Raw genomic sequence first — 23,088 nt, forward strand, 5'->3', positions numbered from 1 at the left:
GAAAAAAGTTGTAAGCAGTGAGGCCAAATGACCATGAAATGCAAGTGGTACAGTTGGTGACAAGTCTATGTAAAGCTTAAATGTGTGTAAGCAAAGCACAGGACCATTCAAAATGGCAATAATTGGTGATAACAAAATCAGTCTAAGATTGCTAAGTTAATTAACCCTGGAGCAAGGATAACACTTCATATGTGCATCTGATGAAGTGGAACATAGTCCCTCAAACCTCCTGCAACAATAAATTTATTGATCTTTAAGGAACCACAAATATCTTTGGTGCCTGAGGGTTTTTTCTTTGCAACACGGCTACTGCTCTGGAAATGCTTCTGAAGCATGACAATGCAAAATGTGGCACTTTAATAAAAAGAAAACCACCTGATTCATACAGGAAAGTGTCAGGTATCCAACATTCAGCTTAACAGAATCTGTGTTTGCCAGGGCAATGGCAGAGTGTGGCAAAATCTGGGTTCTCAGTCCCTGAAATGATACTGGTTTGCACCCTGATTTACAAACAGCTACAACATTCACCAATAGGTTTCATGCCTTATGTCAGTGAGAAGGAAGCATCTGGAGATAATTAGGATTTTGGCCAAGTTGTATGGATTACCAGTTGCAATGTATCCACATGCACAGACTCATAGTAATTCCTTCCAGAAGTGATCTGGTGAGCAGCAAATGTTAAATCAGAAGAGGCCTGACCTTAAGGTAGTTGCATCTGTTTTGCAAGGGTAGATTGGTGAGAGTTGTTTATCACGTTAGCCCTGTACATGCACACACACCTCTCCCTTGAACACTAAAGCAGACTCCCTGTTTAAGTTGCACCACAAAGTTGGCAGGGTTGTCTTACCTGATCTCAGTTGCTTTATCCGTCCATTGCTAGCACTGGGGTCAACGGGCAAGAAATCTTTAAACCATGTAATTTCAGGGTCTGGGTTCCCACTTGCTGCACACAGCATTGTAGCTGTCCGCGTACGTTCCACCACCTTCAGCTGAGGGCCCATGTCAATGTTTGGGAAGCCGGGAGGCAACTGGTCCTCTGTGAGCAACAAAGCAAAACAATTACATTACATAGAGCCCGGGGGGGGGGGGAGTTTGGAGAATACGTTCTGTTGTCACACTTCAATGATAATCACTGCTTTAAGATGACTTCAGGAGGCACAGGAAACTACACTTAATATGCACCCCATCAGGAATTGATGTTACTGAGCATCCAAGTCAAAGAAGGAAGTTTACAAGGCTTCTCCTGTCTCCAGTGAGCCCACCCTTAGCACCATCGAGGTAGCTTGACACATCTTCAAGAACAGAGAGCGCCTTGCATCTTCACTGCCACCAGATATGTTGAAAGAACAGTGGAGGTTGGGAGGGGAGATCTGGCATTAATGGCTGAAGGAAGCAGTTCTCATAGTTCTCCCCATGAAGTTACTGGGAGTGCAAAAAGACCAGAATTCCACAAGTAGGTTGGAAAAAGTCAAGTTATTTTCTGCAACAGATAATAGTTTGGTTTCTGAGCTGAACTGAGGAAGTTTGCCCAATGAACAGAGTTTTATGTTTCTACACATTGCACACACCAGCTCAGAGACCAAGAGATACAATAACTGCATAGTATCCAGGGAGCAAAACTGAACCTAAAAAGTGGTCCAGATGAGTTTTTCTTTAAGCTAGAACTCAACTCACAACTAAATCTCTTGGTTGCCTTGAAGCTCTAAACACAAAAAGTGGTCGCTTGCAAAGCTGGGGGGGGCGGCGGAAACAGTATAAGTACGGCAGACTTACTTACTGTAAGTAGTGCCATTCCAGGCAGTGACAGCAATGCACAGGAGATACTGACGAGTGCCTGCACGTTACCACTGCTGCCCAGAATGGCTCCGAAGGTGAATGGGAGGGGTTGCTTACATAGCATGTTGCAATGCCTGCAGTACTTACCATATTCCCTCCCTTTAGCTATGCTACTGGTTACCAGTTCAAAAATAATCATGGACTCTACTTCAATTGTGCATTTCATGCTTTATTTTCCTGTGAGTGTTTGTCTCCCTTCAAACCCTGGTGCAAAGAGTTTTTAAAAACCTTGAAAAAGTTGTAAAAACAGTCAATTTAAAATATATATTTTTCCTTTCAAGTTAAATAGTCATTTTATGGTTCCATTGCATAAGCTGCATCTAAAACAGTTCAAACTGTCTGAACTGCTTACTGAGGGCCCAATCCTATCCAACTTTTCAGCTCCGGTGTAGCCACAATGCAGCCCCATGGAAAGGCAACACATGTTCCCATACTTTAAGAAGTCCCAGTGACTGCCCCTCCATCACAGGATGCAGCGCACACCCCACTGGCACAACTGTACCAGCACTGGAAAATTAGATAGGATTGGACCCTGACAGGACAATCCTAACTGCACGTTAGGGACTTGCACCAACCTCGGAGGGTCACAAATGTGCCGTAAAGCACATTTGCACCTTCTCACGCGCAAGCCGTGCCAGTGCACGGAGGTGCGCTGGCACACGGAGGCTAAATCCAGCCTCTGTGGCTGCTTGCGGAGCGAGCAAGGGGTGGGTGGGGAGGAGGCGGGGAGGGGGGCGGGCAATGGTTGCAGAATACATATGACTACATATGTATCTATACATATCTATCTATATTTATATATCTATATATATATGTACAGCTACTCCCAATTTACATTCAATACATGTACAGCATTAATTATTATTATTATTATTATTATTATTATTATTATTATTATTATTATTATTATTATTATTATTATTATTAACAGTATTTATATTCCGCTTTTCAACAAAAAAGTTCACAAAACAGTTTAATATACACTTCATATTGTATACACAATATACACTTTGGAAGAAGCCAGCCCCTTTCTTAACACAGTAATTCAGAGGAAAATGGGTATGCACATTCAGATACCTGAATGTGCATACAGAACTGGACATGTATCCCTGTGAAGCTCTATCACAATATACATGTGACAGATGGGTCCACCTTTCCTGAATTCAACACCAATCCGTTTCATGCAAAGACTGAAAATTCTAGAGTACAGGAAGAACCTGCCGTGCACTGCATTCTTCATCAGAGGCTTTGATTCATGCCCTGAAGCTACAAAGGTTTGGCTGATGGGGACATGAAACAGAGCCTCCTTGGTGGCAGCATCCAAGTTGTGGAATTTCATCCTCCACGAAGTCCAACTTGCTCAGTCATGGGGGGAGGGCAGGATTTCAAGTAAGTGATGGCAACACCCTTGTGTTTTGGTTGGCTTTCTGCTACTCTGATTTTGATTGCTCATTGGTTATTGTTATATTGTTTTTTAGTGTCTTCTATTTAGTTGGCTTTTATTGTGGTTCTGTTGTTATATTTACATGTGCTTACATTTACATGTTAGCTGTCCTAATGGACAGGCTGCAAATATGGAGGGGGGGCCATATCTGTGGAATCACTTATCCTTGGATGTGGGAGAGCCCACCCACCCCCGAGCCCACCCCAACCAGGACCTCCCTATGCCTTATAAGGAATTAAAAACATCATTCCCGGTTTTGACAAAAAAAATTGCAAGTTGTGGTTTTTTTGCTTTAAACCAGGGGTGTCCAACTTTTTGGCAGGAGGGCCACATCACCAACACACTGTGTTGGAGGCCAGGAAAAAAAAGAATTAATTTACATTTTAATTAATTAATTTACATTTAAAATTTGAATAAATTTACATAAGTGAATGTATTAGAGGTGGAACTTATATGAATGAATGAACATCTCACAATAGCTCAAGGCCTATAAAAGGTCTTGCACAAAGTAAGTCTGACCTTTCCTTTGCTGCTGCTTCACAGACATGAAACAGCAAGCAGTGGAGAAAGCCTTCGGCCTGCAGCTTACGCGAGAGGTCAAATAGTTGCCCTCACACTGAAAGCAGTCACATCAGGCTAGCACAGGCTCCAGCAAGTCTCTGAAGGCCCAGAGGTTTATTGGAGACTGGGGGTCCCCACAGGCTGGACTGGGGGTCCCCAAGAGCTGCAAATGGTCCCCAGGCTGGGGTTTTGGCACCCCTGATTTAAACCATCATTCTGAGGATCGCAGAGGTTGTGGACATACGCACGTGGTCTCTGCAGGCTCAGAATAACCTCCAGAGGCCCTTAGCCTCTGGAGGTGAGGGGGAGGTGTCCCATGTATTCATGGATTCACATATCCTGGGGGTTCTAGAACCCCCGCACGTAAGGGGGCATGCCTGCATTTTAATAAATCATAATGCATGAGGGTCAAACTACCTGTTATGTTAATCCCATTATTAGAGCCAATTAGCAGGTTTCTTACTCAGGGAATGATCCTATCCAACTTTCCAGCACTGGTGCTGCCATGATGCAGCACCAAGGTAAGGGAACAAATGTTTCTTACCTTGAGGAGGCCTCTGTGACGGCCTCCCTGCCACAGGATGCAGTGCCCCATCACTGCAACTGCACCAACACTGGGAAATTGGATAGGATTCAGCCCTCAGTCAATGAGAGCTACAAGTGGTGGGAAGGGGGAAGGATAAAGATAAGGACTCTGGCATGAAAAGGAGGGTGCTTTAACCTCTTTGCCCCTCCATTATCTCAATCTAGATTTCCCTCCATAACTGCTGTATGACACTGGAGAAAGTTCTGGCCTTCCCCCCTGTTGCAGTACTGATCCAGATCTCCCCATCAACCAATACTTTCTGTTTACTGAGCAAAATAAGAAGTCCATCAGCCATATTAAAATGCGTGATGGAACATGCAGCTTGGGTGCAAGAAATTAGTTTCCTTCTTTCCAGATCATTCAAAATTTTCTATGCATTTGACCTTACACTCATATACACAGAGCAGACAACAGCTTGAGCCCAATTGGCTGACAGTGACATCATGCATTGAAGCTGCAGCCTGTCTGTTCCATAGCTGGCTGATGCTGCCCCTTCCTCGTCCAAGCCAGAGCTTGTTAATTTCATGAACTAATTAATCTGCCAAGAGATAGAACTGCCCCTCTTGACAGTCAGGGAGTATATTATATGTGGGTGTGAGAGAGAAAGCACACATGTGAGAGAGAGATGGGGAAGGCTTGCGACAACTATTATTACTGAGTGTTTCTAATTAAACAAAAATGTTAATCTTGTGACACATTGTGCAGAATTCCTCGGAGTTTAATTAAAACAAATGCGGGTGCAGGCATGATGAGATTCGAGATGAGATTGGCGGAGGATGCTGCTCCTGGAGGTTGACACATCTTGCCAACTCAGAGGCTGCAAGAAGGGTGTTTCTATCGCAACTGCAAAACAACATCGCACCCAGCTAACTCATGGATGTATAACCATTTGTGTGCTATGTTTCCATGAGAACAGAAGAGAGTTGCTGGATTGGACCAAGGCATCCCATTTTCAATAATGGCTCGCCAGATGTTTTTAGGAAGGGACAAACGTGATGGTTTATCTTCTGTTTTCCCCCAGTACCTGCCATTCAGAGATCGACTGCCTTTGAACATGGAGGTCCAGTTTAGTTTTCATGGCTAACAGCTAATGAGAAATCCATTCTCTCATTAACAAGAATATACCATAGATACCACCTATAGTATGTAAAATTTTTGCCAAGTAATCAAGCTCCAATTATCACTTCACCTTATCTCTGGGTCAATCAGAGAGGAGAGCCTTTCAACTCTGAAAAGTTCATTTCTTTCTCAAGCAGCAGGCAGGCACCACTCATTAGAAGCAATTTGTTTCTACAGCAACTTCACTGGCAAATTCCAGCCAAAATTAACCTTTTATTCTCTTCTGTTCCATTTTGCAAATGCTGTTTGCCTGATTCTGTTTTGCAAAGGTTTTAGGAGAGATCATTTAGCAGAGATCGGCTTTTTTCCACACCAGGATGGGATCCTCCTTTCCATTTGAAGCAAAGTCCCAGGCTACAATTCAATGCACCAGTACTTAAGAATAACACCCATAGAAAGCAGTGGGTCTACTTCTGAGTAAAAAGGGTTGCAAATATATGCAGCTGCATCTCTCTGCTGTGAACTGCACATTCTTTGTTATGTGTTCTGGGTTGTATGTTGTATGTAGTTTTTCTGGCTTAACACACCAGACACCTTAAAGGTTGATTTGATTCATGGATCTCCTGCAATGGTTCCCAAACTTTTTCACTTGCATATCCCTTGGCAGCCCATTTCCATAAATTGTATCCTTCATATTAGCAAAATGTTTGTAATTAATAATACAAGCCCTCATCTCCTCTATATGAAATCCCAGACTTCATGTATTTATCACAGTGTTTTCTCTTTTTATCTGTTTAAGGAACAGAAGACTCTGCACTGTTTTGCACCAGAAGTGTGCTGAGAAATTCTGGGTGATTGATCACTTTCTTTATTATGTTTCAGTTTTACTGTGCTGGTTTTCAATCACTGATTCATAGATGAATTGATGACCAAAAACTAGCTATTGGTGGGGCTTTCACAGCCAACTAGCTACCTTCCTTCCTGCCTTGCTGGCCCTGCAAAGCATTCTGGAGCATGACCTGCCTTTTTCTGCCATTATTCCATTCCTTTTCAAGTACCCCTAAAGGTCCTGTTGAGTGCCCCTGGGAGCACATGAATCCCAGGTTGGTAACCACTGTTCTACTGGTATGTTGTTTACAGTGCACGGAGAGTGTTTACAAAAAGGTGGTGAACATCAGAATTTAAAAAGAATAAAAATCTTTTACTATGTTTTTAATAAATCAGAATTACAGTTCTTGGGTAACAATTAATGGTAAGTTATTTTTCAGGATCTGGCCTCGGGTAAAATCAGTCAAAACTATAGTCAGACACCCCCCTAAGTTCAACCCCTGACTTATCCGAGGGTCACAGAAAATTCCATGATTTTCCCCCAAAACCTGCCCTCGACTTATCTGTGAGATCGACTTATGGGCGAGTGTCTGCGGCAAGTACAGCCCTTTTGGATCAGGCCAAGGGCATTCAACATTCTATTTTCAACAGAGACTGATTAGAATCCTCTGAGATACAAACACATGTAACTGCCCTGCAACTGGCATTCAATGGCATACTGCCTCTAAATGTGGAAGTTACATTTAGCTGTCACTAACAATTTCCAGATTCAGTGGCAGTATGCCTGAGTATCAGTTGCTGGGGAGGGGCGAAGAGATTCATACCCTGCTTACAAGGTTCCCAGAGGCTTTTGGATAGTCTCTGTTAGAAAAGAAGCGTCTCAGTATACGGACCTCTGGTCTGATCCAGCCATGCCAACTGTTATATTTTGGTGGTAAACTGCTTTGAAATAGGGAGGTTTACTTGACTTATTGTGGCTCATTTTGCCACACCACAGCATGCAGCCACAACAACAAAGCATACGCTGCATGCTATGCTGCATGCTATGGCAGGGGGATGGAAGGACCAGAAGGTTGTAAGTAACAACTAATAAATAATAATAATAAAACTTTATTTTTATCCCGCCCTTCTCCCTAACGGGACCCAGCTTACCTCTCAACAACTTACCTCTCAGAAGGCTGCTTGAACAACAATGGCTCTCTTCAGACCAATGCCAGCTACATACAGTAACTGGTATGAGAAGGGGATGTGTTGAACAGCAAAAGAGGGGACAGCATCCTGTACAAGTCACTGCTGCCAGGAACCACTCCCTTTTCACCCTGAACCTTCCTAAAACGCCCATGCCACCGACCTTCCTTTTCTGTTGCAGCATCTGGGCAATTCTGGCACATCATGGGGATACACTGGCCATTTCCACCAATGGTTCAATGTTTGCACCATCCCTGAGCCTTGTATGACAGCAGATCAGAAGATCCGCTGTTGTACTAGGCCCACAGGATTGAACTGTGACATACTGATGAAAGAAGAAAAAAAAGTCTTCTTCATTTAGTCCATACCTTTATAAGCTATTGTGCTGCCCCTTGGTCATTTATTTTTTCCAGAAAATTTACATTAAAACGAGTCCAACTAAATCAAGCCAAAGGCCCACCTAGCCCAGCAACCTGTTTCCCACAGTGGCATCCAGCTGCATCTGGGAAACCAACACCCAGGGGAAAGGGCATCTCTCCCATTATTGCTCCATGCAACTAGTATTCAAAGGCATACAGCTGCTGAACTTAAAGGCAGAGCATATCCATCATTAGAAGCGCCTGACCAATCAATTCTCTTTCAAAGCCATCCAAGTTAGGGGCCATCACCACATCTTGTGGCAACAAATTTCACAGACTAATTATGCACTGTATGGAGTACTATCTCCTGAAATGTCCCACTAGTCAGTTTTATTTTAGACCGAAATATCCCACTAGTCAGTTTTATGAGATGACCCACTCATTCCAGTATTGTGAGAGAGTGAGAAAAACCTCTCTCCCTCTTGCCTTGCATTTTATGTCTTTCATGTCCTCCCATAATCAATGTCCCCCCCAGCCAAATTAAGTTGACCCAAATATTGTTGCTTTACCTTGTAAAGAAGGTACTTTAGCTCTCTGATAATTTTGGCCACCCTCTTTTGCAACAACTAAGATTTTCCAGTTCCCTTACAGCAGTGGTTCTCAAACTCTCCAGGAGAATTTGAGCTGCAATAAGTGTGTACGGGGGTAAGGGGAAAGCCGCTATGCAATTTGCACCACTTTGGAGGGGCGCAGGGCTTGCTGCCACTTACCAGAGCCTGCAGCAGACTCCCGGGGGTGCAGGAGCCCCTGTGCCAGCTTCCACAGGACTCCCCAAGCTGTGGAGACCCTCAAAATCACGATTGCGACCACTTCCGGTTTCATGAATGCAAAACCGGAAGTGGTCGCAATCATGATTTTGAAGGTCTGCAGCGTGGGGAGCCCTGTGGACCCCTCCAGCAGATCGCATAGCTGCCTTCCCTTCTCCACTCCTCTTAAGGGGGAAGAGGCCAGGATTCTCTGGCTGGGGAGTTGCGATGCCCTAGTTTGAGAACCACTGCTTTACAGTTAAACTTAGGTGCTACTTCATGCAAATGATATGGGATAGCGTGCTTGGTTTTTATTCAGTCAATGACAGCCAGATCATACTGGTCTTGAACCAGATTCTCCACTCTGCCCTTCACCCGGTGGCTATTTGGCCTAGAAAGAGTTCCCACTGACCCCAATATTTATTACTGAATAAAACAAAAATACGCTGTACCATTCCCCCCCCCCCCCACTGCACTGAGTTGGACAATTATTCAACTGTAATCCTTGGAAAATAATGCAATGCTAACAGTTTGGCTAAATTGGCTTAGGCAAAAGACAAACATGGAAATCAGAGGATTGCAGCAGAGAAGCAGAGATCATGAGAACCTCAGGAAAAGTAGAAGGAGATAATTTGGGTAGAAAGGAGGGGAAAAAATGACAGTTGCTCAACTTGGAGAAGCCAAAGCTCCATGTCCTGCATATGCCATTAACAGTGCCTTGTCATGCCTGTCCTTATCCCTTGGGTGTTGTGAACTTAAGTAACTCCAGAGACTTGGCAAGATCCTCATCTGGCTTCCAGTGCACCACCTTCCTTTTAATTAATTGACTTTTCTTGCCTATCACTCATCCCCAAGGCTTTAAAGCGCAGTTCTAAAAAAGCATCCTACATACAACATGGTAATAAAAACAGAAGTCTTTGCTAGTCTCTCACACCTTTAAATGCTTAAGCCAAGGAGCTCCCTGCCACCCCAGTTGACTGGGGGCAGCCCCTATCTTTTGTAAAATGCTATCCTAATTTTGCCATGTGGGGGGAGGGGAGAGAAGTGCATGTGTACACATAAGGAGTGACCCAAGTCATGCCTGGCTGGAGGTTGTTGTAATGGGGGACTTTAACCATTCTGATATATGTTGGGAGATTAACTCGGTAAAGCACAGAGGCTCTCATAAATTCCTGTTGTGCCTGGAGGATAACTAGAGGATGCCTTTCAAGATAACTAGAAAGTGGAGTAAGAAATAAGGGAAGAGACATCCTTGACCTGATCTGAACCAATAATTTGTTGATGAAGTCAACATAGAAGGAACTTTAGGGGAGAGTGATCATGAACTGCTGGAATCCTCAATTTTATGGGAAACAAAGGCAGGGAAACCTGTACTTTGGATTTCAGGAAGGCTGATTTTAATAGAGAAACGATAGGTAGGATTCCAAGGGTTGATAGTACTAATGGGAAAAAGGGCCCAAAATGGTGGGAGCTCCTCAAGAAGCAGCTTCCACAGGCGCAGTTAGAAACAATTCCTATTTAAAAAAAAAAAAAGGTAAGACACCTCAAAAAGCCAGGTCGGCTGCACAAGTATCTTGGTGGCTAGTTGAAGATTAAAAAAGACATGTATAGGAAATAGAAGATAGGACTGATCATCAGGGAGCAGTACAGACAGGTAGCCTGGTCCTGTAGGGCAGGGTCAGGAATGCTAAAGATTAGTATGAGTTGAGGCTTGTCAGGGATGTCAAGAGAAAAAGGAATTCTTCACATGTGGGATAGCCCCTCCCACTGCACAAGGCACAGTAAGACTTTAGCAGGACTCCTCCCAGGGGAGGGTTTCCCTGGTCCCCAGTTTAGCTAAGGCGGAGCCAGGAGTCCTCCCTCACTTTGTGCAGCCACAGGCAGGGAAGGGACTAACTGCCTACTCACTCAATACCTGTCTGCCTACCAACCCATGTGTGCTGTTGTAAGTACTGCAAGTCCAATGTCAGCGTGGAGGGCTGAATGCCCCCTCCCTCTTCCCAGAACAGGAGATTCACAGGTAAGGAATTTCTTTTTCTCTGTAAGAGGGAGGGGGCATTCTTCACACGTGGGATGCATTTTCTGGGTAGACGGAATATGGCTTAGGAAGGCACTATCTTCTGTGGCACCTTCCTGCCCTGTAGATGTCCCAGAGGGAAACTGCGCCCTTGAACGCAGCCGAGGTGACCACCCACCTAATGTAAGGGGCTGTGAATCCCAGAGGGGGCTCTTTCCCAGGTGCTTGATAGGTGGCTTTGATGGTTGCTTTCAGTTATCTAGAGAGCCTGGCCCTGGATGCCCACTTCCCTACCACCCTACCTTAAAAGTTGATAAATGGAGCATCTGTGGTCTGCAGCAGCTTGGTGCGTTCTGATAGAAATGCAGGGCCCTGCATACATCCAGCATATGCCAAGCCTTCTCCTTGGCATGCAGTGGCTTTGGACAAAAGGAGGGAAGCACAATTTCTTGAGTTCTGTTGAACCAAGTATTGACTTTGGATATGAACACCAGGTTCGGCCAAAGTACTACCCTGTGCTTGTGAAAGATACACAAGTTAGTGTTAACTGAGAGTGCCCCAAGCTCTGACACCCTCTGAGCAGCCGTGACTGCAACCAATAGGACAGTTTTGAGTGTGAGTTCTTTGAAGGGAATTTTAGCCATTGGCTTGAAGGGCTCTCCCATGAGCACCATCAGCACTCTGTTCAGATTCCAAAGGGGGAACTGATGCACCATAGGGGGGTTAATGTGTGCCACCCTTCACAGGAATTTCAAATTCAAAAACCTTTATTGGCATTAGCAATAAAACCAGGATGTTCAACAGAAATTTATCCATGTACAACAGACTCACAGGAATTGTCTGATGTGTGGATGAGTTGCCACATTGCGACATAGGCCTGCTCGCTCTAAGGGTGCCATTGACAGCTGCCACCTGTCTGCTCAAGGTGCTTATGCTCAGACCCTTCTCTAAGCCTGAAGGAACTCTAGGACATATTGGGATCTAGCCTAGGTGGCGGGAATTCCCTTCCTGGTGCACAAGTCCCTAAATACTTTCTGGGTGGAACTGTAAATCCACCTGGTTGAAGTATTCCTGGATACCAGGAGAGTAGCCAAGAGTCTTTCTGAATACCCACATCTGACTAATGCCTCCCACTCAACCTCCAGGCTGTTATCTGGAACAGCCCTGATTGGGAGTGCAGCAGGGGTCCCTGAGTAGGTCAGCGCAAAGTGGTAGCTCCAGTGTCCCCCCCCCTCCAATCAGAGAATGTTGGGGAACCATGTCCGTCTTGGCCAAAAGGGAGCCACTAGTATGACCTCCACTCTAAAGTTCTGATCTTTAGAACCAGAGGGAGCAGCTGTACTGGAGGAAAGGTCTTCTTCTTGGTTCTGATCTTCTTTAGAACCAGAGGGAGCAGCTGTACTGGGGGAAAGGCATACAGCAGCCCCATAGGCCAGGGACGGTTGATGGTGTCTACCCCTTCTGCCCTTTCCTTGAATGTCCTGGTGAAGAAACTTGGCAGCTGTGCATTGGTTCACTGATGGTGCACCCAGCCTGCTCATGATCTCCCTGAACACCTGGAGGTGGAACTGTCACTTGGTTTCACTTACATGCTGCCTGCTTAACCAGTTGGTGGCTACGTTGGCCAACCCAGCTAGATGTTCTGCTCGTATGGACACCAGGTGGGCCTCCACCCACAGCAGAAGCCAGTTGGCTTCCTCCATGAGTTTTTTGGACAGTGCACCCCCCCCCACGTCAACTGACATAGGCTTTGGCTGTCATTTAGTCTGTGCATATTAGCACATGCCTCCCCTCTGGAGCTCCTTGGAAGCTCTGTAGCACGAGTCATATGGCGCTAATCTCCAGCCAATTTGTGTTGTGCCTTAACTCCTTGGTTGACCAGACTCCCTGCACAAATTTTTCCTTCATGTGTACCCCCCCATTCCAACAGTCTGGCGTTAGTGGTGATTACTATCCTTTGGGGGATCTCCAGGCTGAGCCCTTTGGCAAATCTGCCCAGGGTTGACACCACTCAAGGTTTTGCTTCAGGGATGCAGGGATCTTCACTTGGAGATTCGCCTTGCGCTCTATGCAGTGTGGCCTCAGTAAAGCTTGAAGGGGGCGTAGCCTGAATCAAGACCAGGGGATGATGTCCTGGCAGGACCCCATTAACCACTGCAATCTGGCCAGAGCCATGTGTCATGCCTCCCTCATCCTGCAGACAAGCTGGGACAACGACCTTTCCCTCTCTGCGGAAAGGGTGACTGAGAAGGTTCTTGTGTTGATCTGGAGAGCAAGGTGTTCTATCATCTGAGTGGTGGTCAATGAGCTCTTCCTCTTGTTGACCACAAATCTGTAGTCTTGGACGCTTTCCAATGTTGCCTTGATGTCCACCAAGGCCTAAGTCTGAGAGGGCAACTGGATTAAAATGTGCAAATGCAGGAACAACTACACTACCTGAAGTCGTAGATGTGCTACTAGCACCACCACAATCTAGGTCAGGGGTGCCCAAACGCTGGCCCTGGGGCCACTTGCGGCCCTCGTGGCCTCTCAATGCGGCCCCCAGGAAGCCCCCAGTATCCAATGAGCCTCTGGCCCTCCAGAGATTTGCTGGAGCCCACACTGGCCCGACGCAACTGCTCTCAGTGTGAGGGCAACTGTTTGACCTCTCACGTAAGCTGTGGGATGAGGGCTCCCTCCACTGCTTGCTTTTTCATGTCTGTGATGCAGTAGTGGCAGCAAAGGAAAGGCCAGCCTTGCTTTGTGCAAGGCCTTTTACAGGCCTTGAGCTATTGCAAGACCTTCATTCATTCATATAAGTTCATCTTTAATATATTCATTTATGTAAACTTATGTAAATTTATTCAAATGTAAATTAATTCTTTTTTTCCCTGGCCCCCCGACACAGTGTCTGTGAGATGATGTGGCCCTCCTGCGAAAAACTTTGGACACCCCTGATCTAGGTGAACATGCGTGGTGACACCATCAGGCTGAACGGCATTGCCCTGTACTAAAAATGCAAATTGCCATAACAAAATTGCAGGAATTGCAATGGCACTGAAGATTGGCACATGTAGGTACACTTCTGAAAGTTCTGTTTCTTGAGAGCTGCCACAATTGACTTTCAGTTTCCATTCTGAACTTCCTATTTTTCAAAACCTGGTTAGTAATTTGAGGTTCAGAATGGCCGTTTTTCTTGGGGCCTAGGAATAAGTCCATCTACTTCTACCCCGCTGTGGTGCATCTCTGGTTCTGGATTCAGTGCCAGAGGGCGAAAGGACTGCGCTTTGGACTTGTTGATTTCCTCTTTTCCTCAAAGGAAGCATTTTGCACTTGTCTTTGTTCTCAAACAAAAGTAGTTCCTCGAACAATTTGGTACCCTGGAAAGGTTCTTATGTTCTTATGAACACCAGCTAGTTTGGTAATAGAGGCTGAATCGCCATCCCACTGTCAGAGCCATATGTTGTGCCTGGCTGCCACACTGGAGGTCATAGTTCTAGCACTCAATTGCACAGAATCAAAAGATGACTCAGCCGTGAAGGCTGCTGCCACAGAAATATTTTTCAGGCAATTCTTGACTTTCTTGGAAAGCCTAGGCTCGGCGACTGGCCAGATACTTTGAAGATTCTTTTGGGGAAGGTGTCTACCCTTCAGCTACAGGTGTCCTTGGGTCCTCCCTTGGAGGGGAAAATAGCCGATGAGGAAATAGCCACTATGGGGGCTTCCACTGAAGGGACCTTGAGTTTCTGCAAAGTCTTGCATGGTTGCAACTGGATCTGGGGTTAACCGCCACTCTGGACCCATAGGAAGAAGCTGAGCTGTGGAGCTGTCTTCGCTCCTGCTCTGCCCTTGCACCACTTTTCTTTTTTTCACTACTTGGAGTGGCTGTGCAATTCTTTGTTGGGCCCTACAGGTCTCCTGCTTCCCAAGGAGGACTAGCGAGGCCTGTAGACCCCCTCCCTCTGTGAAGGGCCTGCTCCTGATACCAGAGGGGGATAGAGCACAAGGTTGGGGTACAGAGGGAGGAGAAGCAGAAAGAGCAGCAAGAGCTAGGCTGGACTTGATAAAATGCAGAGAAGAATGCTGAGCTAGAAGAGCAAAGCAGCTTGAGACCTTGCTCTGTGTGAGGTACAGCTGGACTGGGGACCAGGTAAGCCCTTACCTGGGAGGAGACCTGCTAAAATCCAGCCCTGCATCATGAAATGGGAGGGGCTATCCCACATGTGAAGAATGCCTCCTCCCTCTTACAGAGAAAACAAAAGAACTTTTAAAGGTATGCCCAAAGGAAGAGGAAGAAAAGTAAGAGTGGGATTGCTACTCAATAAGGATGGAGACAAAGACAAGGCAGAGCTGCTCAACTTCTACTTAGCATCCATCTTCTTTCGGAAGAAGGATTGTGCAAATGTGGATGCTGGATCCTTGGCCAATGGGAGAAAATACATACAACTCTGCAGAGGTAATGAAAACATGAATGGCACAGATCTGCAAAGTGACAGGGAACTAGTTAAGAAAAATCTCACTGGCCTAAATGAATTCAGGTCATTTGCACCAGATGAACTGCATCCTTGAGTAATAAAGGAACTTGTGGATGTGCTCATGAAGCATCTGTCAATTATATTTGAGAAATTCTGGAAGATGGGGGAGGTGCCACTAGACTGGAAGCAGGCTAATGTGGTCTCAATCTTTTAAAAGGGGGAAAAGGAAGAACCAGGAAATTACAGACCCATCTAACTTCAATACCAGGGAAGATATTAGAACAAATTATAAAATGTATAAAAAAATTATAAAAATGTACTTACTCTGGATAACAACTCAGTGATTAATACAAGCCAGCATGGATTTGTCAAAAATAAATCTTGACAGACAAATCTCATCTTGTTTTTTGATCAGATTACTAGCTTACTGGACAGTGGAAATGTTGTGGATTTAATTTATCTTGACTTCAGTAAAGTGTCTGACAAGGTTCCCCATTACATCAACCCATTTCTGTACAGCCCTCAGGTGTACACAGTTTATCCCTGTTTCGTACATGCAACGTTGAGCAGAAATTGTTTAATCAGCAAGTTGGTAAAATATGGACAAGAAGGTACAATCATCAGGTGAATTTCCAACTGGTTGGATGACTGTATACTATGGGTGCTTGTTGATGGCTTTGCATCACCCTGGAGGAGTTTCGAGTGGAGTGAACTTGAACTCTGTCTTGGGCCTGGTTCTCTTTAACATCTTCATCAATGACTTGGATGAAGGGATACAAGGGGGTTTCATCAAATTTTTGGATGACACCAAGCTGGGAGGAGTAGCAAACGCAATGGAAGACAATAGAAGCCTTCAGGAAGCCCTAAACAAAATTGAACTCTGGGCTGAAATGAATAAGATGACGTTCAACAGGGACAAAGGCAAGGTTCTGCACTTAGGCAAAAATAACCAAAGATGCAGGTATAGAATGGGAGATACCTGGCTTGGTAGCACAACATGTGAGAGGGATCTTGGCATTGCAGTGGATCACAAGATGAAAATGAGTCAGCAGTGTGAGGTGGCTGCAAAGAAGGCTAATGCAATTTTAGTCTACATTAGTAGAACTGTAGCTTCCAAGTCGCAAAAAGTTGTAGTTCTGCTTTATTCTGCATTGGTCAGACCTCACCTGGAGTGCTATGTCCTATTCTGGACATCTCACTTTTAAAAAGATGCAGTCAAACTGAAGAGGGTTCAGAGGAGAGCGATGAACATGATCAGAGGGCTGGAAGACAAGCCCTACAAGGAAAGGGAGAGGGAATGTGGTATGTTCAGCCTGGCTGAGAGAGGATATGATATTGCTCTTCAAACCCAATGGGTACAAACTGCAAGAGAAGAGATTCCGATTGGACATCAGGAAACAGTTCCTGACAGTCAGGGTGGTTTGGCAGTGGAACAGACTGCCGAGGGAGATGGTGGACTCTCCCTCACTGGAGATCTTCAAGCAGAGGCTCGACAAGCACCTGTTGGAGATGCTCTAGGAGGATTTCCTGCTACAGGCGGGGAGTTGGACTAGATGACCTTGTTGGTCCCTTCCAACTCAATGATTCTATGACATACCTGAAGGACTATCATACGGAAGAAGGGATAAATGTTTCTTCAACTACCTGAGAGTAGAATTAGATCCAATTGGTACAAACTGCAAGAGAGGAGATTCTGGATGAATATCAGGAAGAAATTCTTAATGGTCAGGGTTGTTCAGCAGTGGAACGGATTGCCGAGGGAAGTGGTGGATCTTTAAGCAGATGTGGAGCAGATGTGGATCTTTAAGCATCAGTGGAGATCTTTAAGCAGATGTGCAATAAGCACCTTTTGGAGATACTCTAGTGGGGTTTCCTACTGAAGGCAGGGGGTCAGATTAGATGAGCTTGTGGCATCACTTACAAACCTAACTGCAGATTGACAGAGACTGAACCTCGGACCTGATGGAAACAGGTGTTCTACCACGGAGCTGTGTTCTCTTGACACTGAGCGATAGCCCCTTTTCTAATGTGTACCCCACACTTCTTCAGGGCCCTATATGTCCAAGCCTGAGTCTGGAACTATAAGTTACAGGGCAAAATGTTCAATCTTAACTATTGGGTCTTCAGAGATAGACTGTTTCTGAATGATTAAATCAAAGCCCAGACAAGCACTTGCTGTTTGCAGCAAGTAACTGGATTCTGCAGTTGGCAAGTTCGGAAAAGACTTTGTGCTCTGGCCTGGTTAACAGCCCCAACCTGAGTTAGGGCGCAATTCAGAGGTGCTCTTGGGCCGGCGTAAGTCCCTTGCACTGGCACGTTTGCGCCTCCTCAAGAGTCGGCAAGGCCGGTGCGCAGGGGCATGCCGGCCTGCGGAGGCTGACTTCAGACTCCGCACCAACGGAGGCAGTGAGCCTTGCATTGACCCAGCTGTGCCAACGAAAGGCTCGGGGGCGGAGGGGAGGCAAGATGGAGGCGTTCCTGGGTGAGGGGAGGGTGGACGGGGCGACCCCGGGGGCAGGAGGGTGGGGAGCGGGGGCGGGGCTGAGATCCAGCACTTATGCTGGATCCCAACCCCTGTTACTGGGGAGTTCGGAGCGGCTTCAAGTCTCTTCGCTTTCCTTGAACTTGTGCCACCTCAGGAGGTGGAGCAAGTCCAAGGACACCCTTAGGGCCAAGGGCACCTTACCTGGAGGTAAGAGGAAGTTTCCCCTCACCTCTGGGTGAGCCGCTTTGGGCCACTATCCTGTGCTGGATACAGCGCGAGCCTCTTACCTTGCCTGTTCCAGTGCAGGGTAAGATTGCACCCTCAATGAGATGGATAATATTATGCACCAAATGTGTCCACTCTAGCCCTGAGAGGACAGAACGGAGAAGGTGGCCAGAGAGAGAGGGGGAACACAAAAACCAGGATGGCTGGATGCAGATGTTTCAGGACCATGGATAGGTCACTGGGGCTTCGAAATCTTTCAGGCAGTATCTGAGCCCAGGTGCTCCTCCTCACTCTGACTCCCTCTCCTGAGCAACAAATCTTAAGGGGGTGGTCTTCAGGCTGGGAATCAAGTCATCTCTACATTCCCTGCACGGAGTAGTTGGAATTGGGGAGCATAAGGCTCCTGGCATCACAGGGCCTGGTTCCCAGGGCAAATGGACAGAGGAGAAAAAACTTCTGAGAGCGAAATCCCAACTTGCGCTGGAACAGGCAGGCCAGGAGGCCTGCACTGTGTAAAGCGCAAGGTTGGGGCTGACTGCACTTCAATCAGAGGCAAGGGAAAAGTTTTCCCCTAACCCCTGGGAAAGGCGCAGCAGACCCAATGGGGCTACATGGATCTGTGCCACCTCAGGAGGTGGTGCAGATCTGAGCAGAATGGAGCAGCCTGGAGCTGCTCCACACTGCCTGGGGAATGGGGTTAGGAACTGCTGGATCTTGGCCACACCTCCTGCTTCCTACCTGCCCACCCCCGGAAATGCCTGCCGCCCACCTTCCCCTGCCCAGAATGCCTCCCTCCCCAGACCCCTGGGTCGGCTAAGTGCGGTCAACAAAGCATTGCCTCTGGCTGCCGCCACAGAGGCTGAATCTGGCCTCCGCAGGCCAACATACCTCTGTGCGCTGGCACAGCCACTTTATGGTGCAAACATGCTTTATGGCACATTTACAATCCTCCAGGGCCAGCACAAGGGACTTGCGCTGGCCCAGGGCACTGTTACGATTGTGCCCTAAGAGTCCTAGGCTGAGATCTCAAATTCCACGGGTTCTTCATAGTTAGGTTCAAAATTGGAGCCAGTGCCTCTGCAAGCAATACTGGCTCTTTGGGCCTGACTGGCTTCTCCCCACCCACATTCCCACTGCCACTTGAGGTCAAGATCACACCTGCTTATGGAAGGCACTGGGGGGGGTAAGGGTGGGATTTCAAATCAGTATTTGCACAGAGTCAGGTTTCACACACTCAGTCTAATGGCAAATTTCTCTTGAAGTCTTCAGTATAGTTACTTGATATTGCATTTGGGTTTACCATTCCCAGGAAACAACCTCTCCACAGGGGCAGTGCAAAGTGATCTGCTGCCAAAACCCACCCCTTGCCAGCATGCGCATACACTTCACCATCCTCCAAGGATTCATCTCCCTTTCTGCTAAATCTGCAGCTCAATCACCAACTTTTGTAAAGTGGCTCAGCCTGAAAAGTGCTATGAGAGGAAACTCTCTGCTCCCACCATTCCCTTTGTAAGACACTTTGCAAAAAGTGGTGGCACATCTGCAGGCTCAGCAGGAGGAGATAAGCCCTCCTGTCCCTGCAATAGATAAGGATGGGGCGGCCAACTGAAGCAACTAGATGATGGTACCACCCCTCCTAGCTTGCTACTTCCCCTAGTCCACCATCTGAGATGACAGCTCCAACCAGTTTCACAACCTGACCCCCCAACAAGGCCATAGCTCAGTGGAAGAGTACCTGCTCTGTATGCAAAAGGTCTCAAGTTCAATCCCTGGCATCTCCAATTAAAAAGGATTGCAGGTAGTAGCGCAAGGAAAGAACCCTCTCTGTGGCTACAATCCTATGCACCTTTTCCTGAGTGTAAGCCTCGCTGAAGACATCGGGGTTTACTTCTGAGGAGATAAGCATAGGACTGTGCTCTGAGACAATGGAAAGCTGCTGCCAGTCACAGCAGACAGTACTGTGTGAAGTGAACTTAGCAGTTTCCTATGTTCCGTGGGTGATCTAAAACATTCTTCATTTCGTTGAAAACCTCCGCTTCTTGGCCTCTCAATATAGGGGTGAACAACTGGGCGGGGAGGACAAAAAGGAAAAGGCTATGCATGAAATGAAGAGAAAGGGATGGTGAAGAAAAGGAGAGGGAGAGGAGGACCAGAACTCCAGTGTGTGTTCTCTCTTTGTAAATAGCAGAGGTTAATAGATTCATTCTTTGTCCTTTTAACTCTCCCAGCAATTACAAATGAGTCCAGCTCTCGGGAAAGAGAAGTTGCTCTTTACTGCCCAAAGCTGGAGAAAGGTCAAAAGGATAATTTGGTCTGAGAGGAGAAGGCAAGCAGCATGCGCGCACACACAGGTATGTATTTTATATATATGTATGGGCTTCCAAAGAGGAGGAGCAGCAGAGAATTCAGGATTAAAGCACCTCCTTCAGTTACTCATCACCCTTCCCACGTCAAGTGTTGCCAACCAACCAGAGGGGTAAAGGCATGGCTTAATTTGGAAGAGACAGTAGCCAGAATATCTTGTGTTCAAAAGGGTCAGATTTTATCTAGTTGCCAAAATGATGATTTTTAAAAATAAAAGTTGAATTTTAAGCTGCATTTTTCCACTAAGCATGCATGCTTGAACTGACAACCTGTGTGATGCAGTAGATCTGAGTGTTGGACTGGGGAGACCTGGGTTCAACTTCCCACTCAACCTTGATCCTTGCTAGATGAGTATGGATCTCAGGCTAGCCTACCTTGCAGGGTGTTTGGGGAGGTGATCGGGAGGAAGAACCATGAATGCTACCCATAGTTCCTTGGTGGAATGGTAGGAATGGAACTGAATAGGAGAGCAAGGGAACTCCAAGCATCTTGGCTGCCTACCATCCAAAGAACCAAACTTTGCCTCTCTCAGTTTGGAACGGGGCGGGTGGGGAGGGGGCAGAGATCTCCATCCTTTCCTCAGTTCCAAGTTGAAGAGAAAAGTAGGGCTTCCATCACGATCACCAGAAGAAACTTGAACACACCCCATGGTGAAGGTGGCAAGGAAATTGTGATCTTGCTCTAGAATCAGATGCCCTGTAGAATCTCATTTCTTGCCTCTCTCCCTGGGATAGCAGAAGTGCTCTCCTCACTGTGCTGATAGGGAGTGTGCTGAGTGAGTCTGTGGGGGAAAAGGGGAGCCAGCGACTCTGAACCAACTGACTTATCTGCACAAAAGTCAAGAGAAAACACAAACACAGTCTCATCCAAGGCACCTTGCAATATTGTACCAGAAACCTCCACAATCTTCTATTAAAATGGGATGGTTTGAGCCTACCTGTGAACTCCCTTTCTGGGTGATGCCATGGCAGGGTCAGTCCTTACAAGTGGGAAGCTCCTCATCTCAGGCAGGCAGGTCAGTTGAACAAGTCTTCCTGACAGGAGAAGCTCCCAGAATTTCCAGACTGTGGAAAAGCCTCAAAGGCCCCCTTCCTGGTGAAAGGGTAAAGTACAAAAGAACGAGTTGTCCCCTGGAAAGTTCATGCTGGCTCTGGAGACACCATCCATCCTCTAAAGATGCATATCACCTGTTGACACTAAAAGACAGTCTTGGTCTATAGTGAGCTGAGGTAAAGACATGTTCCACTGAGGGTTCTCCTACTCCCTCACCACTTAAGTAAGTCTTCCTTTTTTTCCCCTTTTTGCATCGACACTCAGGTGACAGAGGGAGGGTGGACTGAGCTTGCCATGCCACCACCAAGAAGGAGAGTTCACAGGTAGGCTCAAACCCTCCCTTTCTCCAGTGGTACCATGACAGGGACAGTTCCTGCAAGTGGGAACTGCCCAAGCTGTCCATCCTCAAGGGTGGGATGAACCCAAGTCACTAGCAACTGCACTTTGCAAGATGAGCCTGGCAAAGGTTATGTCTTGTGAAGCGTAGGAGTCAAATCTTATAATGCTTGATGAAAGTGTGAGGTGAGCTCCAAGTAGCTGCCCTGCACACTGATTCTACTGAAGGATAAGTATGGAACGGTGCAGAAGCTGTAGCAGAAGCTGTGCAGAATGGTGCAGAAGCTGATGCCTCTAAGGGAATGGGCATCAATTCCCTGTGGGGGGGAGACCTCTTGTGCCCTGCATGCTCCCACAATGGCCTCTCTGATTCACTTGGAGATGGCTGCGGGGGAGACCTTATGGTCTTGGCTGGGAGACCTATAGGAAATAAACAAGGGCTCAGAAGTACGTGACAGGTAAAAGCTTACTGCTCTGTACATGTCCAGGTTGTGCCTCTCTCTGACCCTGTGATGAGGGATTGGGACAAAACAACAGAAGAATCACCTCCTCTGAGCGATGGAACAGAGAGTTTATATTAGGGAGGAAGGTGGGATCTGTATGCAAGATCAGTCTATCATCCTGAATAGATCCCTTGCCATGGAGAAGGGAAACCCTTCTCTGAAACATCTCTGAAACTCTTCTAGCAGATGTAATCCCAAACTAAAAAGACAGTTTTCTGAGACAGTAGTCTCAGAGAACAGGTGGCTATTGGTTCAAAAGGGGGGGTCTAGCTAGGGTCTTCAAAACCAGACTGAGATTTCATGTAAGGCCCTAGAAACAGTAGGGGGATTTAGTAGGGAAACTCCCCTAAGAAATGTCCTAACATGAGGGTGGGAATAAAGGGACCTATGCCTTGGAAACCCCAGAGTTGAGGCAATGGCAAAAACCTGTCTCTTGAGAGTAGCAGTGCCAAGGCCCTGAATGCAAAAGTTCCAGAGGATATATAACTGTGGGTTTGGAGGGCTGCACACTGTGTTGCTCACTGAGAGAAAGCTTTCCAGGTGGTGGAATAGACTCTGTTGGTGGACGTTCGTCTATCAGTCAGGAGAATATTTAAAACAGCTTCAGAGGAGCTTAGATGTTGGTGGCTTCTCTGCCCAGCCTCCAGGCAGTCAATTGGAGTAGCTCTGGCTATGAGTGTAGGATGGGTCCCTGACCGAGCAGGTCTGCCTGATCGGAAGATAAAACGGGCAACAGACAGCTCCAGGAGGTCTGGGAACCACAGATGTCTCAGCCAGTGCAGAGCCACTTGCAGGACCTTGGCTTGTTCCTGGCATATCTTGAGGGTCACCTTCCGCAGGAGCATGATGGGAGGGAAGGAGTAGAGCGGACCTCTTGGCCAACAGAGGTTTAAGACATCTAGACCCAGTGCGTGGCAATATCTTTTCCTTGTGTAGAACCTGGGAAGCTGATGAGCTTCCTGGCTGGCAAAGAGGTCCAGTGTC

General features: G+C 46.7%; 1 protein-coding gene across 5 annotated transcripts in view; it reads right to left on the bottom strand.

Annotated features, from left to right (window-relative positions):
• The window catches only part of PTPRS (protein tyrosine phosphatase receptor type S), a 442,958-nt gene that overhangs the window by 175,593 nt on the left and 244,277 nt on the right, over window positions 1-23,088 (bottom strand). For all 5 annotated transcript variants that reach the window (XM_066635289.1, XM_066635292.1, XM_066635290.1 and 2 more), the window contains exon 5: window positions 848-1,036. In XM_066635289.1, the coding sequence (XP_066491386.1) occupies window positions 848-1,036 (189 nt within the window). The remainder of the gene's footprint in view (window positions 1-847; window positions 1,037-23,088) is intronic.

The sequence above is a fragment of the Tiliqua scincoides genome, chromosome 8 (assembly GCF_035046505.1).
Source record: "Tiliqua scincoides isolate rTilSci1 chromosome 8, rTilSci1.hap2, whole genome shotgun sequence".
NCBI lineage: Eukaryota > Metazoa > Chordata > Lepidosauria > Squamata > Scincidae > Tiliqua > Tiliqua scincoides.